The 14,030-nt window shown below is 40.4% G+C and overlaps 1 protein-coding gene across 19 annotated transcripts in view; it reads left to right on the top strand.

Moving 5' to 3' along the window:
* The window catches only part of Ank2 (ankyrin 2), a 575,390-nt gene that overhangs the window by 147,558 nt on the left and 413,802 nt on the right, over positions 1–14,030 (top strand). For 11 of the 19 annotated variants that reach the window (XM_087627860.1, XM_087627857.1, XM_087627854.1 and 8 more), the window contains exon 2: positions 7,060–7,120. In XM_087627860.1, coding sequence (XP_087483986.1) covers positions 7,100–7,120 — 21 coding nt within the window. In that variant the 5' untranslated portion in view covers positions 7,060–7,099. 19 annotated transcript variants of the gene reach the window in all.

Below are 14,030 nucleotides of genomic sequence, written 5' to 3'. Positions count from 1 at the left end.
CAGAGAGGGAAGCGGTCAACTGCTGAGTCTCTCTTCTCCCTCAGAGAAGAGGGAACCTGCATGAAAGGCCAGGACCGAGTTTTTCAGTTGCAGAAGGAATAATGCTCATTCTGTCAGTGGCAACGGAGTCTTCAAAGGCTCCACAGAGTGGCTCAATGGAGCCAAAGGCAAGAGTTTCGGGCAGTGGCTCTGTGTCTTTGTCAGTCTCTGGAAACTGGGGCTAAAATTAAAAGTAGTTCAAGAGCTCTAAATGTCAGACGGAATGCTTTGCTCAGCACACAGCATACAGTGCTGACTTTCCTCTTGTGCTCTGGGCTATTGTGTGAGATGTTGGATCCAGCCCCGTTAGCACTTCACTGATATAAGAGTCCAGAGAACAACTTGGTCCACAATTACTGTTCTGCCATGTGACGTCATTAACCCTATGCCTGGGACTTTAATTAAGCAAGTTTTTTTTTTTTTTTTTTTGTGAACTTGTTTTATTCCTCTGTCGTTACCTCCCCCTCCCGTGGAAAGTTCTTGTGAATGCCTAAGTATTAGATTTCCTAAATTGGTACTAGAACACACAGAGGGTTATTGACCACACATGAAGTGAACTATGGAAAGATTTTGTAGAAAAAAACATTAGAATAGCCATCTGAGATTCATGGTCACACACACAATTCCAGGAAATTCATTAACAGTGGTTGTGATCGAAGTCTCTGAATACTTGTTTGTAATTTTGATGACTCCTAGTGAGGCTTTGTGAATATGGTCATTACATCTGTTGAGATAGTGATCTTAATTTAGATAAAACAGACCAAGAAAGAGAAGTGGTGGGCATGCTTGTTGGTGCTCAGAGAGAAGCCACGGAGACTGGAGAGTGACCAGGCCTTGACTCCATGACAGCTTTTGATGGTCTTTATGGAAGTGAATAGGACAAAGAATTGGGAAAGTGCTTTGTGGAATGTTCCAGAATTTCATTGGATGGCTCATTAAGACATGGAGCACTGGATTCAATTTGAGAATTTCTAATTCAAGAGGTGGAGCTGGGCCAAGAACTCGCACGTCTAAGTTCCTAGGTGATATTGCTGCTAATCTTGCAGGCTCAGAGACCCTTGGAATAAGAATTATTCTCATGATTCATTATGAAGAACAATCATCGTGGATAGCCCAGAAAATCTCCAAGGACAGCATATGATGGGACTTAAGAAACAGCGATCTAAATTTTTTAAAATTTTTATTTTTGAGATTATAATATAATTACATGGTTTTTCCTTCCTTTTCCTCTCTCTAAACCCTCCCATCTTGGTTTCTTTAAAATTCATGACCCCTTTCCATGAATTGTTATTACATGCATATACGCATATATATATGTATTCCTAAATGTACCCTGCTTAGCCGTGTAAAGTTGCTTGGATATATGTTTTCAGGGCTGATCATATGGTACTGGATAATTAATTAGTTGGCATTTTCCCCACTCTCAGCATTCCTTAGTTGCCTGTGTTTCTCTATGTAGTTTCTTTATTTTAAGGGCCTCATGGGCTCTCGTCCACTTTGGCATGTTTACTAGAAAGCCCTGTGGTGATTCTAGTACTTCAGGTTCCAGAACACTGATCCGAAGACTAAGTCACAGGCACTTCTTCATCTCGTTGGATTTTTGACTTCTTCATTTTTTCATAGTTATCATGGTAGGGTTCTAACCTTCTGGTTTTTTGTTTGTTTTTTTGTTTTTGTTTTTGTTTTTAGATTTATTTATTTATTTATAAGTACATTGTAGCTGTCTTCAGACACACCAGAAGACAGCATCAGATTCCATTATAGATGGTTGTGAGCCACCATGTGGTTGCTGGGATTTGAACTCAGGACCTCTGGAAGAGCAGTTGGTGCTCTTAACCACTGAGCCATCTCTCCAGCCTTCTAACATTCTTTAAAAATAAGTGAGAATCAAGTGGAAATATTATAATAATTTAATGGTTTAATCATAATTATACCATAGGCTAAATTACATCTCATGTAATGTGATGTACTCTGATATAATATGATGAATAGTTAGCAGAATCTGAGATCACCTGCTCTCAAGTAAACCAAATCCTTTTAAAGGAGACAGTAAAATACAATGGGGAAAAGAACAGACTTGAGATTGATAGATTCTGACTTTCCTACTTAGACTGTTTGGGCAAGTTGTGATGATTGTTTTTTGTTTTTTGTTTTTTTTTCTTGTGAAAAAAATAGCAATTCTTGAGGCATATTGGAAAGATTATATATAATAGGTATCAGATGTATATTATAGTTTCTGATGTATTGTAAATAAATGGCAGTCATTAAAAAAAAGAAGAGGAGTGTAAAGTGAATAGGTTCAAATACATTGTATGCATGTATGAAGTTCTCAAAGAATTTATAAAACCATTGTTTTAGTCACTTTCATATTGCTGTGATAAAATACCATTACCAAGGCAACTTGTAAAAATAACATTTAATCGGGCCTATGGTTTTAAAGGCCCGATTAAATGAAGCAGAGAGCAGGCACACTGGGAATAGTATCGGTCTTTTGAAACCTCAAAGCCATCCTCAGTGTTACACCTCTTAAACAACGTCATACTTCCTAATCCTTTCCAAACAGTTCCTCTAACTGGGAACCACAATTCAAAGACGTACACCTATGGGGCCAATCTCATCCAAGCCATCACAAATATTATGGTAAAGGATGCAATGGTGACCACATGTGTCTCTCTTTTCTTAGTTTATCCCACCGGCTATCAGGTGAAGACGGCTGTCCAACTTCAGTCTCCTCAGCTAGTAATTTCAGCACAAGCTTTTGAATGGATTTAGATTGAGTCTAAAAGTAAACATCATTGCTTGAGAGTCTTTCATGTAAGATTTATGAGTTCTTCTGAAGATAATACATTAAAGAAAATTTAAAACAAACTTTTTGATGTCGTGCAGTGGGAAGTATTTATTTGCTGTGATTAAATGGGAATGAATAAATTTCTGGAGTGCTAATGAGATATTTGAAAAAAATGAGTTGTGTTTGTATATTGGCTTGACCTATCTCTTCAAGAATGATAAAAACCAGTTCTAAATATATATGTTGTTTTAAAGATGATAATTATATGAATGTATGATTTCTTGTCAAGCTTGATAACTCCAAGGAGTATCTTCATACACCCCTCCACCCCCTTTCCCCTTACTGAAGAAGAACAGATAGACACATTCAGGATTGCTGAAGAAACTTCAATGAACACACGAGTCAGCCAAATTATAGAAACCCATAAGGTGTGTCCTCCGTTACCATAGGATAGCTATCACCTCTCCTAGGCAAGACATGGAGGACCACAGTAAAGGGAAGTGTGCTACTGGAGAATGGATGGGGGAGGGGGATGGTGATCAGATAGAAGCTGTGGTGAGAGCTGTTGCTATTGTCATGGTCATGTTAGAGCAGAAGGGAACAGATGAATGAATATCTTCTTGTCCCTCCTCTTCCATCTAGGATTATGCTGTCTAGTCATCCCACTGGAGAAACCCAATGGAGTCCAGTGGGTAGGGAACTCGTGTGATAATGTTTGTAGGGGTGCCATCACAGTACGAAAAACGGGTCAGACGAGGAAAAGTCCACAGATGTGAAGGTTGTGTGTTTGGGTGGGAACCAGGATGCAAGCAATATGTGCTATGATTTCTCTTGTCAGAAAGAAGTTGTTTTGAGATGAATCAAGAGCACAGAAAAATAAAAATAGGATTAGCTGTCTGCTTGTATAGAAAGATCTTATGTCTGGGTGTACGATGAATGAAATTATGTTGGAAAGATGTTCAGATGCATGGTTTCCAGAGGCAGTTTTAAGATAATAGATGTGGTAGGTTGAATAGCTTGGCCTAGAGAGTGGCCCTTATTAGGAGGTGTGGTCTTGTTGGAGTAGGTGTGGTTTTGTTGAAGGAAGTATGTCATTGTGGGTGTGGCTTTCAGACCCTCATCCTACCTGCCGGGAAGTCAGTCTGCTCCTGGCTTCCTTCGGATGAAATGAAGAATGCTCAGCTCCTCCTGTGCCTTGTCTGCCTGGAATTTGCCATGCCCCACCTTGATGATAATGGACTGAACCTCTGAACCTGTAAGCCATGTTGTCCTTTGTAAGAGTTGCCTTGGACATGGTATCTGTTCACAGCAGTAAAACCCCTAACCAAGACAGATATTGTTCACTAGATCTAAAAGTGAATGGAAAGAGTCTTTTCTAGCCACATTGAATGACAAGAAAATCTTAACGTGAAAGGCTGAATCTTACTGGGGAAAAGGGATGGAGACCAGAGACAAGAAGTAACCATGAGAGAACACTGGCTTAGAATTGTAGAAGCGGCTGTCGTCTGGGCCTGCGTTCTCAGTGTGGTAGAAGCTGAGTCGCCCCCCATCAATGAGATGTGTGCCATTCCACATGGCCATTGTGAGATTAAAGTAGTTGATGTATGTAAAAGGCTTTGGATTGGGTCTAGACACAGCCTGTTGTCAATCAATCTAACAATCTTGTAATAAATAACTGAAGCCAAATTTATGCCAGGCATGTCTGTAATATTAACATCTGTAATTCTTTAAGTAGACTCATCTCAGGGAGACATTGGAGGCTCTGAACTCAGCAATTTGTACAAGGCCCACAGTTAGCAAGAGGCCATGCCAGTCCTGAAGCCAGGCCAATTATATCCCAATGCCAGCCTCTTCCTGGTAAACCTCAGCCCACAGTCTTTGTCCCTTTTCTCTCACAAGGCAACTGCTTTTGAAATCCCTTTCTCTGAAGTTAAATGATACTGTGTAGTGAGTTTTCTTGGAAATTCAGTCCAGGAAAAGCACTGAAGTTGATAAATACAAGCTCCTATAAAACATTTGAATATAATGGGCCATGCAGCACAATTTCCAAATGGATGCACACACTGAAACCCAAGCTTGCTTCTGTATTGTCCTCAGTGAGTCATCTGCACTCCTCACTGCTGTCAGCATCAGAACGATCCGGTTTGGTCCTTCTTCATATCCTAGTCTGCCCGCCTCATTATGAGAACTCACATAGAGGAATCCCACGAAGAATTTTTGCATTTTTAAAGATTGTTTTTTAAATTAATTACTCAATAAAATGACAAAATATAAAAGAATCTATGAACATTCTAAAGAAAATAAACCCAAAGTAAAGAGGCAGCGCCTAATGTATCGGTTTATGTAATCAGAATAATGAGAAAGTTTACTGGCAATTGAAGAGGAGTTAAATACTTAATAAGCTATAGAGCAGAGCCTCGGTATGGATTATAGATGATGTTTTGGAAAGCGGAAGATGAAGAGCCCAGTAAAAAAATGGGGTGGGTGGACATACACGCAGATAAAGCACCCATACATATAAAACAAAACTTCAAAAATTAAAAAAAGGAATAAGGGCATATATTTGGCCAGACAAAGGAACATACTTTAATCAGCATGTAAATCAGTGGTTCTCAACTTGTGGGTCACAACCCCCTGGGAGTTTCAAATAATCCTTTCACAGGGGCCACCAAAGACTTTGTAAAAGACAGACATTTACATTATAATTCCTAAGAGTAGCAAAGTTACAGCTCAGTGTAGCAATGGAAGTAATTGTATGGTCGGGGAGGGGAGAGTCTGTGCAACACGTGGAACCATATTAATTTGCATCGGGAAGGTTGAGACGCTGATCTAAATGATCACTAGGAAGATAGTGGCTAAATAAATTCTTCAGTAGCGGCTTAGTATACAGATTTACGTCCATTAAAATGGGATGCATGTGGTGGAGGAGATGCTCAGTAAGTAAGGGCGTTTGCTCTGTAAGCGTGTGGACCTGGCGTGAGAATCCTTAGCGTTCAGTATAGCCAGATGTGGCTGTCGGTGCTTGAAGCTCAGAACTGGGTGACGGTTCGTGATTCCTTGTGCTCCAGGGCATGGCCTCCAAACCATGCACACATTTGCAGCACTAAGTGGATTATCAAGAATAAAATAAAATAAAACGAAAAAGGAAAGGCGTGAAGTTAAAGAGGGGAGGTGTCGGATGATTTAAGGGAGACTGAGAGGGGGCAAGTGGGATGGGTGGTATATCTGATCATATTCCATTGTGTATACGTGTGGGATTCTCAAGGAATGAAAAGCTCGAGGGATAAGGTAGTTTACCCGAGGCTCCCGGGCAGCAAGCCTCTCCGAAGTGGAGACTTATCTCAAGGCACTAAGACAAGAGAAGAGTAGGGGAAGGTACCTAGTGTTCTACTCTGGCCACCGCATGAGCCTGCAAGGGCGTGTGCACACACATATATGTACACACGCCTTTATGTGCACACACATTTATGTGCATGCACCACCCATATGTACCATATGCCACGCAATACACACATGCAAATAACAATGTGACATGGAGGTATGTGGAGTATGGGATGGTGTTGACAGCCTGCTGTGTGTAGGATTGTGTGCTGTGTACATAAATGAACACGGAACGAGCATGAGCGAGAGAAAGCAGTGTTGGATTTCATAGTGGACTAAGAGACGTTAATTGCTCTAAAATTCACTTTTTTGGGTGTTTCAATGATAGATTTTTTTGTGGTTTTTTTTTTTTTGTCTTGTTTTTTGTTTTTTTGTACTACACTCTAAAATGGGCCAGGAGCATGGCGGTAACAGAAGTGCCTACCTAATAGCTTCTATATAAGCTGTACTAATATAACTTTTGGTGTACAGAAGTCATCAAAATGTCAATCAAAGTACATAGCTCCATATTGCTTGCTACACTAAATTTGAACCAAGAAAACAATCTGTGCGAGTGAACACAAATATTCCACAGTTCGGAGTCCCCCAAACGTCCTCCTAATGATTTCCATGATATTGGAAATCCTTGTAAGATCTGACCCGTGCCTCCTGCACATTATATGCTGTTTTTATATTCTGCTTTGTCTGCTTTTCGAGCACTCAAAATAATGTTTTTGTTTTACTCTTTTGCATTAAAAAGCGTTGTGTCAGAGTGCACTACAAACTTACTTTTCGTTCAAATCTAACTGGTGTCAACTACATTACGATTACAAACACTTAATGCTTTCTGTCTCTCTCTTTTTCCCCTTTAGGTAAGTAACTGATCAGGGACATGAAGAGCTGCTATTTCAAATGACAACCATGTTGCAAAAGGTACTTTTGGTATTTTAATGCTATTTTGAAAAAATTTTATCAAAAACAGGGGGTAGAATGTAGCTGATTACTACTTTGCTTAAAAACCTTGCTTAAAAACTCGGATATGAAGGCATCGTAGCATTAACATTTTAAATTATGAAGAAAGTATAATGACCCTTTTCTCTGTGTCTAAGCAGTTATTAACAGTATGATTGTAGTATTGTGTGGGAATGGAAAGAGAAATCGTCTTCTCCTCAGGTTCATTTCTGGAAGAAGAATAATGGGGGAAGCCGTTTGACTGTAATAGGTAGAAGAGACATCCTGGGATTCATTCAGCTTCCAGTTTTGTTCTTAGAGTTTATTTTCTGGGGCCACACTATCCTCAGAAGTACTTATAATATTCCCTGATTTAAGCTTGCTGACAAGAGTATTTGATTCTGGGTAATTAAATTAGACTGCATCCATGTGCAGAATTTTCTGGGAAAAAGAAATACATCTGTAGGAATTGTTTTTTGATGAAGAATAATAGAAGAAATCAGGGAAATTATTATACAGAATTATATAGAGGAATAGCAGAGGGTATAGAATTATATAGAGGAATAGCAGAGGATGCAGAATTATATAGAGGAATAGCAGAGGGTACAGAACTACATAGAGGAATAGCAGAGGGTGCAGAATTATATAGAGGGATAGCAGAGGGTACAGAATTATATAGAGGAATAGCAGAGGGTACAGAATTATATAGAGGAATAGCAAAGGGTGCAGAACTATATAGAGGAATAGCAGAGGGTGCAGAATTATATAGAGGAATAGCAGAGGGTACAGAATTATATAGAGGAATAGCAGAGGGTGCAGAACTATATAGAGGAATAGCAGAGGGTACAGAATTATATAGAGGAATAACAGAGGGTGCAACTCCTTAGTGTGGTGCATCACACTTGATGTTTGGAATTTTGTTCATTTTTTTTAAAAAATAGTTCTTCTCTCTAGAATTAATCTCCAAAATATTATGGGAACCACCCCAATCTCATTACAGAGAACATATATTAGGCCAGCTGTGTGTGTGATGTCACAGCATTTTTTTTTACCTTACTATTAACTTTTTTTCATCTTTATTAAATTGGGTATTTCTTATTTACATTTCAAATGTTATTCCCTTTTCCGGTTTCAAGGCCAACATCCCCCTAGCCCCTCCCCCTCCCCTTCTCTATGGGTGTTCCCCTCCCCATCCTCCCCCCATTACCGCCCTCCCCCAACAATCACGTTCACTGGGGGTCCAGCCTTGGCAGGACCAAGGGCTTCCCCTTCCACTGGTGCTCTTACCAGGCTATTCATTGCTACCTATGAGGTTGGAGCCCAGGGTCAGTTCATGTATAGTCATTGGGTAGTGGCTTAGTCCCTGGAAGCTCTGGTTGGTTGGCATTGTTGTACATATGGGGTCTCAAGCCCCTTCAAGCTCTTCCAGTCCTTTCTCTGATTCCTTCAACGGGGGTCCTATTCTCAGTTCAGCGGATTGCTGCTTGCATTCACCTTTGTATTTGCTGTATTCTGGCTGTGTCTCTCAGGAGACATCTATATCCGGTTCCTGTCGGCCTGCACTTCTTTGCTTCATCCATCTTATCTAGTTTGGTGGCTGTATATGTATGGGCCACATGTGGGGCAGGCTCTGAATGGGTGTTCCTTCAGCCTCTGTTCTAAATTTTGCTTCCCTATCCCCTCCTAAGGGTATTCTTGTTCCCCTTTTAAAGAAGGAGAGAAGCATCCACATTTTGGTCATCCTTCTTGAGTTTCATGTGTTCTGACGTCACAGCATTTGTAACGGCGCAAAATACCACTGTGTTTTGGATGTCATGAGTCATGTGCTGTCCCGTCACACAGGATGACTAGCTAAGGACAGATGATTTGGAGATGTAGGGGAATACAGAAGAGGAGAAATGATCCGTTTTCTTATAGAAATATCATTTAAAAAAACTCCCAGTTTTGCTGAAAAATTTCCTTGTAAAACTTTGGGCAGGTGCCACTAGGGAGGTTTTATTTGAGGAGATGTTTAAAAAGTGTTTAGGAAACAACTTCACTCTAAAACATGTGGGCTCTTTGAATGACGAATATTTAACTAGAATAAATTCCTAGACTTTATGGGCATTGCTTTATTAACATCGTTCTCGAGAAGTTTATGATTGTTGCTTAATAAGAGAGCACTACTCCACCTGGGCTATTTTAAGGGCAGGTAGCTATTCACTCTGTCTTGTCTTATGATTAATATTATCTGCATAATCATGTAATGATACTGTTTGATCCACCTGAAGTGCCAGAGAGGTTTCCAGTGCGAATGGCAGGTTGGACCTGGAGAGCATCCCAGCTGGGCAGTGGAGAGATGTGTGGTAGATCTGGGAATGACTGTCTCATAACTGCCTGATAATTTTTTTTCATGACAAATTCTCGAGCAGAGAAACAGCTTTAGAAGGCCGACCTGCTGATTAGGGGGGCTTAATCCTTCCCCGCTATGATTCCCTCTCCAGAGAAGTCTCTCAGTTCTGGTTTGCTTCCTTACCTCAGTTTAGGGGCATGCCCCTGATTTTCACTTTAGAATCTCTGTTTAGCGGTGTGTGTAGTCTTAACTAGATATGCAGAAGTAGGTAGCAAAAGGAACCGAGAATAGTTTAAAAGGTTCTGTGTGAAACCGTATGGTCTAGATATAACATCTGTGGACTTTAGGTGTCTTGTTTTCAAGGCCTGTTCATCATGCAAGAACTAGAAGAAAATATCAAAGACTAAGTTTTCCTGGTACTAGGGAGTTAGTATATTCTGCATTGACATGGTCACTGATATACATATTTTCATTTGCATGACATAACCAACAAACTCATGTACAAGTAGAGATGCCTGTTTATATTTTTGCCTGCAAATTAGATATAATCCTTGGGCCATTTCCTGAAGCAATGGGACATTGACCTTTCATTCTACCCATTAATAATCTAATTGAAACTTAGGCACCTATGTTTTGCAAATTGTGCATTTTATATCATTATTTTTCTCCCGAAGTACATACACCATTGCTAACAATGACAGAATTAGATTTGTCTGTCTTGATTGATTTAAGTGTCTCTAACCAACACATCCAATTGGAGCTTTCTAGTTTCTCCACTCAATATAATTAGATGTGGCATCTCTAGGTCACTGCAATTGTATTTAAGTGCAGTTTTTGTGACTAGAGAAAATAATACTTTTGTTTTGTACTTTTTTCCTGCTGTTTGGGGTTAAAGACATTCACAGTCTTCATTAAAACCCATTCTTTTTTGTGAAAAAGAAAGGTAAATTGGTAAGGTAAAGGTTACTACTACTTTTTTTTAACAAGTGGGAAAAGAATAGGATCTTTTGAGAAAGGTGTTAATTCTAGGATGAGTTTTTGTGTGTTGGATCTGGGACCCCAACTCTTTGTTATCAGCCTGTGTTTTATGGAGAATTCGGGGAGAACAGGGACTGGCATGGGAACTCGGTCGGCAGAGTGGCTGTCTGTCGTGCATGCATGAAGACATCATCATCGCCACCACCAGCAGGACAACAACCAACAAAAGAAGATATCAGAGTCTGACAAAGGAAACAAGGTTTTGATGCGTTAATCAATTACTTTTCCCAAAGCAGAGGTCATTTCTGTGGCCCACATCTTTTTTAACTCCTGTCTGTTAGGTAGTCTGACAGGAACTAGTAATGAGTTCCTAGGTTGGTCTTACGGTCAAGCAAGGCACAATGGCGAGATTTGTGTCACTCGCCAACCAAATTCTTCACTGACTCTGCAAACAAATAGTCAAATATGCTAGTTTTTGGGGGGCACCTTAGAAGCACTCCCCCTACCCCCAGACATATACGAATCACAGCGGTCTCCGAGACCTGAGGTCACACACTTAGGGCAAAACATGGGAAGAAAGTGTGACCTAAACCTGATCAGAGGATGGAAAGCGGAAGTGCAGCTCTCACCAAGAGACCACACCCTCCTCGGCGGGCGAGCATCTTGGTTTTGCCTTTTCAGTTTGCTCCCACCAATGGTGTAACAAAAACATTAGCAAATGCTAACGGCTTCCAGCAGTTTTAAGCCCCTCAAATGATGGTGAGGGTTGCAAATCTTATAGAAAGGGCTCAGCTCAGGAAAGCTTTATCCAGCTCCACTTCACAGGGTGAACTCCAGTTCCCAAGAACATCTCTCATGTGAGACTCTAAAGGAGGGGATACTCATTGTGGTCAGGGGACAAGTGCATGTTTCAGGGGTCTGTGGGAGTCAGCAGAGGAAGAGTGGAATTTTGCAGACTGATAAAAAGGAACTTTAAATAATCTGACTTAGCTTTCTGGCAAGGATCCAGTACACATGGGATTCTCCAGCGAAATAGGTTGAACTTCCCATATTAGTAAATGCATACATTTCTGTCCAGTACATAGCCAAATACTGACGCTTGAGAGGGAACCAATTACCTTTTGTCTTCCTCACCTCGGGAAGGGAATAATGTATGACGGACAATATTCTCCTGAAAGATCTTAGAGGCAATGTTTGAAAGCTGCTTAAAGACAAACCTACTGTGCCTCCCTTTAAAGAGAGTTGTAAACACTGTTTGCACTCCTAAGATAATTTATCATAACTTACAGATACCCAAGCCAAATTCTTTGTAATTTGACGAGCTTGGCTTATTACTTACCGTTGGCTTTTTAAGTATAAATACCTAGAGGGTAATTTACACAACTTTTTTTTTTCGCCAATTTTGTGCACAAAATGAAGCTTCATGATGCAGAATTTCCCACTTGTGCCATCAAACCAGAACTAACTGCAAACCTTGGATTTTGGGGCACTTCCAAATCATAGGTTTGGGGGCCAAAGGTGATTGATCAAGGAGCCCTTAATGCTCAGGATGAACTCACAGTCCTCCCGAGAGTCTCGGGCTCCACCCTGACCACTGTGCTCTCTGCTCGCCAGTGCTTTGACTGTCCTCTCGCTCATATTTTATTTCTATTTCTGCTGGGCCAAATCTACAAAGAAAAAAAAATCAAACTAGCTGAGTTATACTTCATCAATGAGGTGGAAATGTCAAACAAATAAAATTTTATTAGCAGAAGATAAAATACTATTGATTTTATTAATATAGTACAACATAGTTTTAAATTTTCATACTCAGTGTTTTGTATGTGTGTGGAGAGTAAGGGTATATGCATCAGATATGTGGGGAACTGAGAAGCAGGGGTAAGATTCTTACTTTAGTCCACAGACTAAGATTGTATTGATTACACAGGCTAAATTACTCAGGTTTCGAGATCCGTTACAGTCTGTGTGGTTCTAGATGTGTCCCCTTTCCTCAATGGATACTTGTATGACATATATTTGGGGCCAGATTTGAGTGATTAATGTTAAGCGTCTTTTCAATAAGTCAAATGTGAACAGCTTCTTCCTTATAGTCTTTTCAGTTAAAGAACTGTACAAAATACCCAGACCTGAGAGGACATAGATCACCACACACACGGAAGACATGCTATGTTTATCATAAATCCTTATCATATGACTTCTGCACATAAAGTCAATGTTTTCAGACAGGGTCTCTCTGTATAACTTAGGCTGGCTTTGACCTCTACCACCAGCCTCTTAGGTGCTGTGCTGGGATTCAATGTTGTACTATCATGTTGGCTCAGTTCCATGTGTGTACCACCATGCTGGATCAATATAGCTTTTTATTGTGATAAAACATGTTATATAGTCAATATGCTTCAAAAGTGTCACAATGTCATTTTTCCATTATGCGGCCAGTGGCACCAGGTTGAAGCTCTAGGTGGCTCTGCCAGCTCATTCAGGTTAAAATTCAGGAAAAATGGTACAAGAGCCAAACCCCTAGGGGACTATTTAAAACAGGAAAGTAGTTTAAGCTTCTGAAGCGAGTGAGCTAACCGTGCTTCTGTTTAGTTGGCTATTGTGTGAATCACTGTATCCTTGATTGGGAAGCATGGGTATGACACCTGAGGGATTGAAAACAGAAAACGCTTTTAGTTCAAATTACTTTTCTCCTTGTTGATGAATACCTTTTTCGAAAACCGGGAAACCCACAATGGGGCTCCTTCAAACATAATTGCTTTTGGTAAACAGGTAAGTCAAGCCTCGAATGGCTGAACACAGGCTTGCTTTAGGAGTCCTTCATTTCCGCCGAAGAGATCTCAAAAAGAGTCTACTCCTGCATCGCTCCCACGGAGAGACAGTCTGGAGGGATGCACACAGCCCACATGACATTAATATCAGCCCAGTCTCACCTGCCTTTACCTGAGTCAGTTACAGTTACAGGCAGGACCAGAGGCAGCAAGTGGATATTTCATGATTGGGGCTTAACAATTTAATTGCTGGCACATGACTTTGCTTAGTGTCACTACTAAGACTAAATCTACTTGGTGTAATGTCTGCCTATCATCACGACGAAATTTTATGCCTACAGCATAAAAAGTAAATATGACTTTTTTTCTTTCTTTCCTGTACCCATTTCAGTGTTGTCTAAAATTCTATGAAGAAGGAAGGCAGTAAATACGTTTCAGTAAGATAGAAAGTTAGTACTAAACTACCTGGTAAATAGATTTATTGTAGAGGTCAAATAGCGCTTTTCTTTTCTTTTTTTTTTTGGAGCTGGGGACCGAACCCAGGGCCTTGCGCTTTCTACCACTGAGCTAAATCCCCAACCCCCAAATAGCGCTTTTCGACTCTGGTTCCAAACGCTGGGATTCCTCGGCAACCTAATCGCACAAATCACATCTGTTTTGATGTGGCTTGAGAGAGAAAATGAGCTACTGGGAGGGAGATGATCCAACCTTTCTGTCAGGTACGAACAAACACTAGTGCTATATGACACCTTAATTGCCCACCAGCTCTGTGAACCCAGTGAGAGCAAACAGTGGAATGTAGTGTTGTCAGTCA

This window comes from Rattus norvegicus, chromosome 2 (assembly GCF_021556685.1).
Source record: "Rattus norvegicus strain SHRSP/BbbUtx chromosome 2, alternate assembly SHRSP_T2T, whole genome shotgun sequence".
Classification (NCBI taxonomy): Eukaryota; Metazoa; Chordata; class Mammalia; order Rodentia; family Muridae; genus Rattus; species Rattus norvegicus.
The sequence above is the reverse complement of the archived record's forward strand: the minus strand, read 5'-3'. Positions and strand labels throughout refer to the sequence as shown.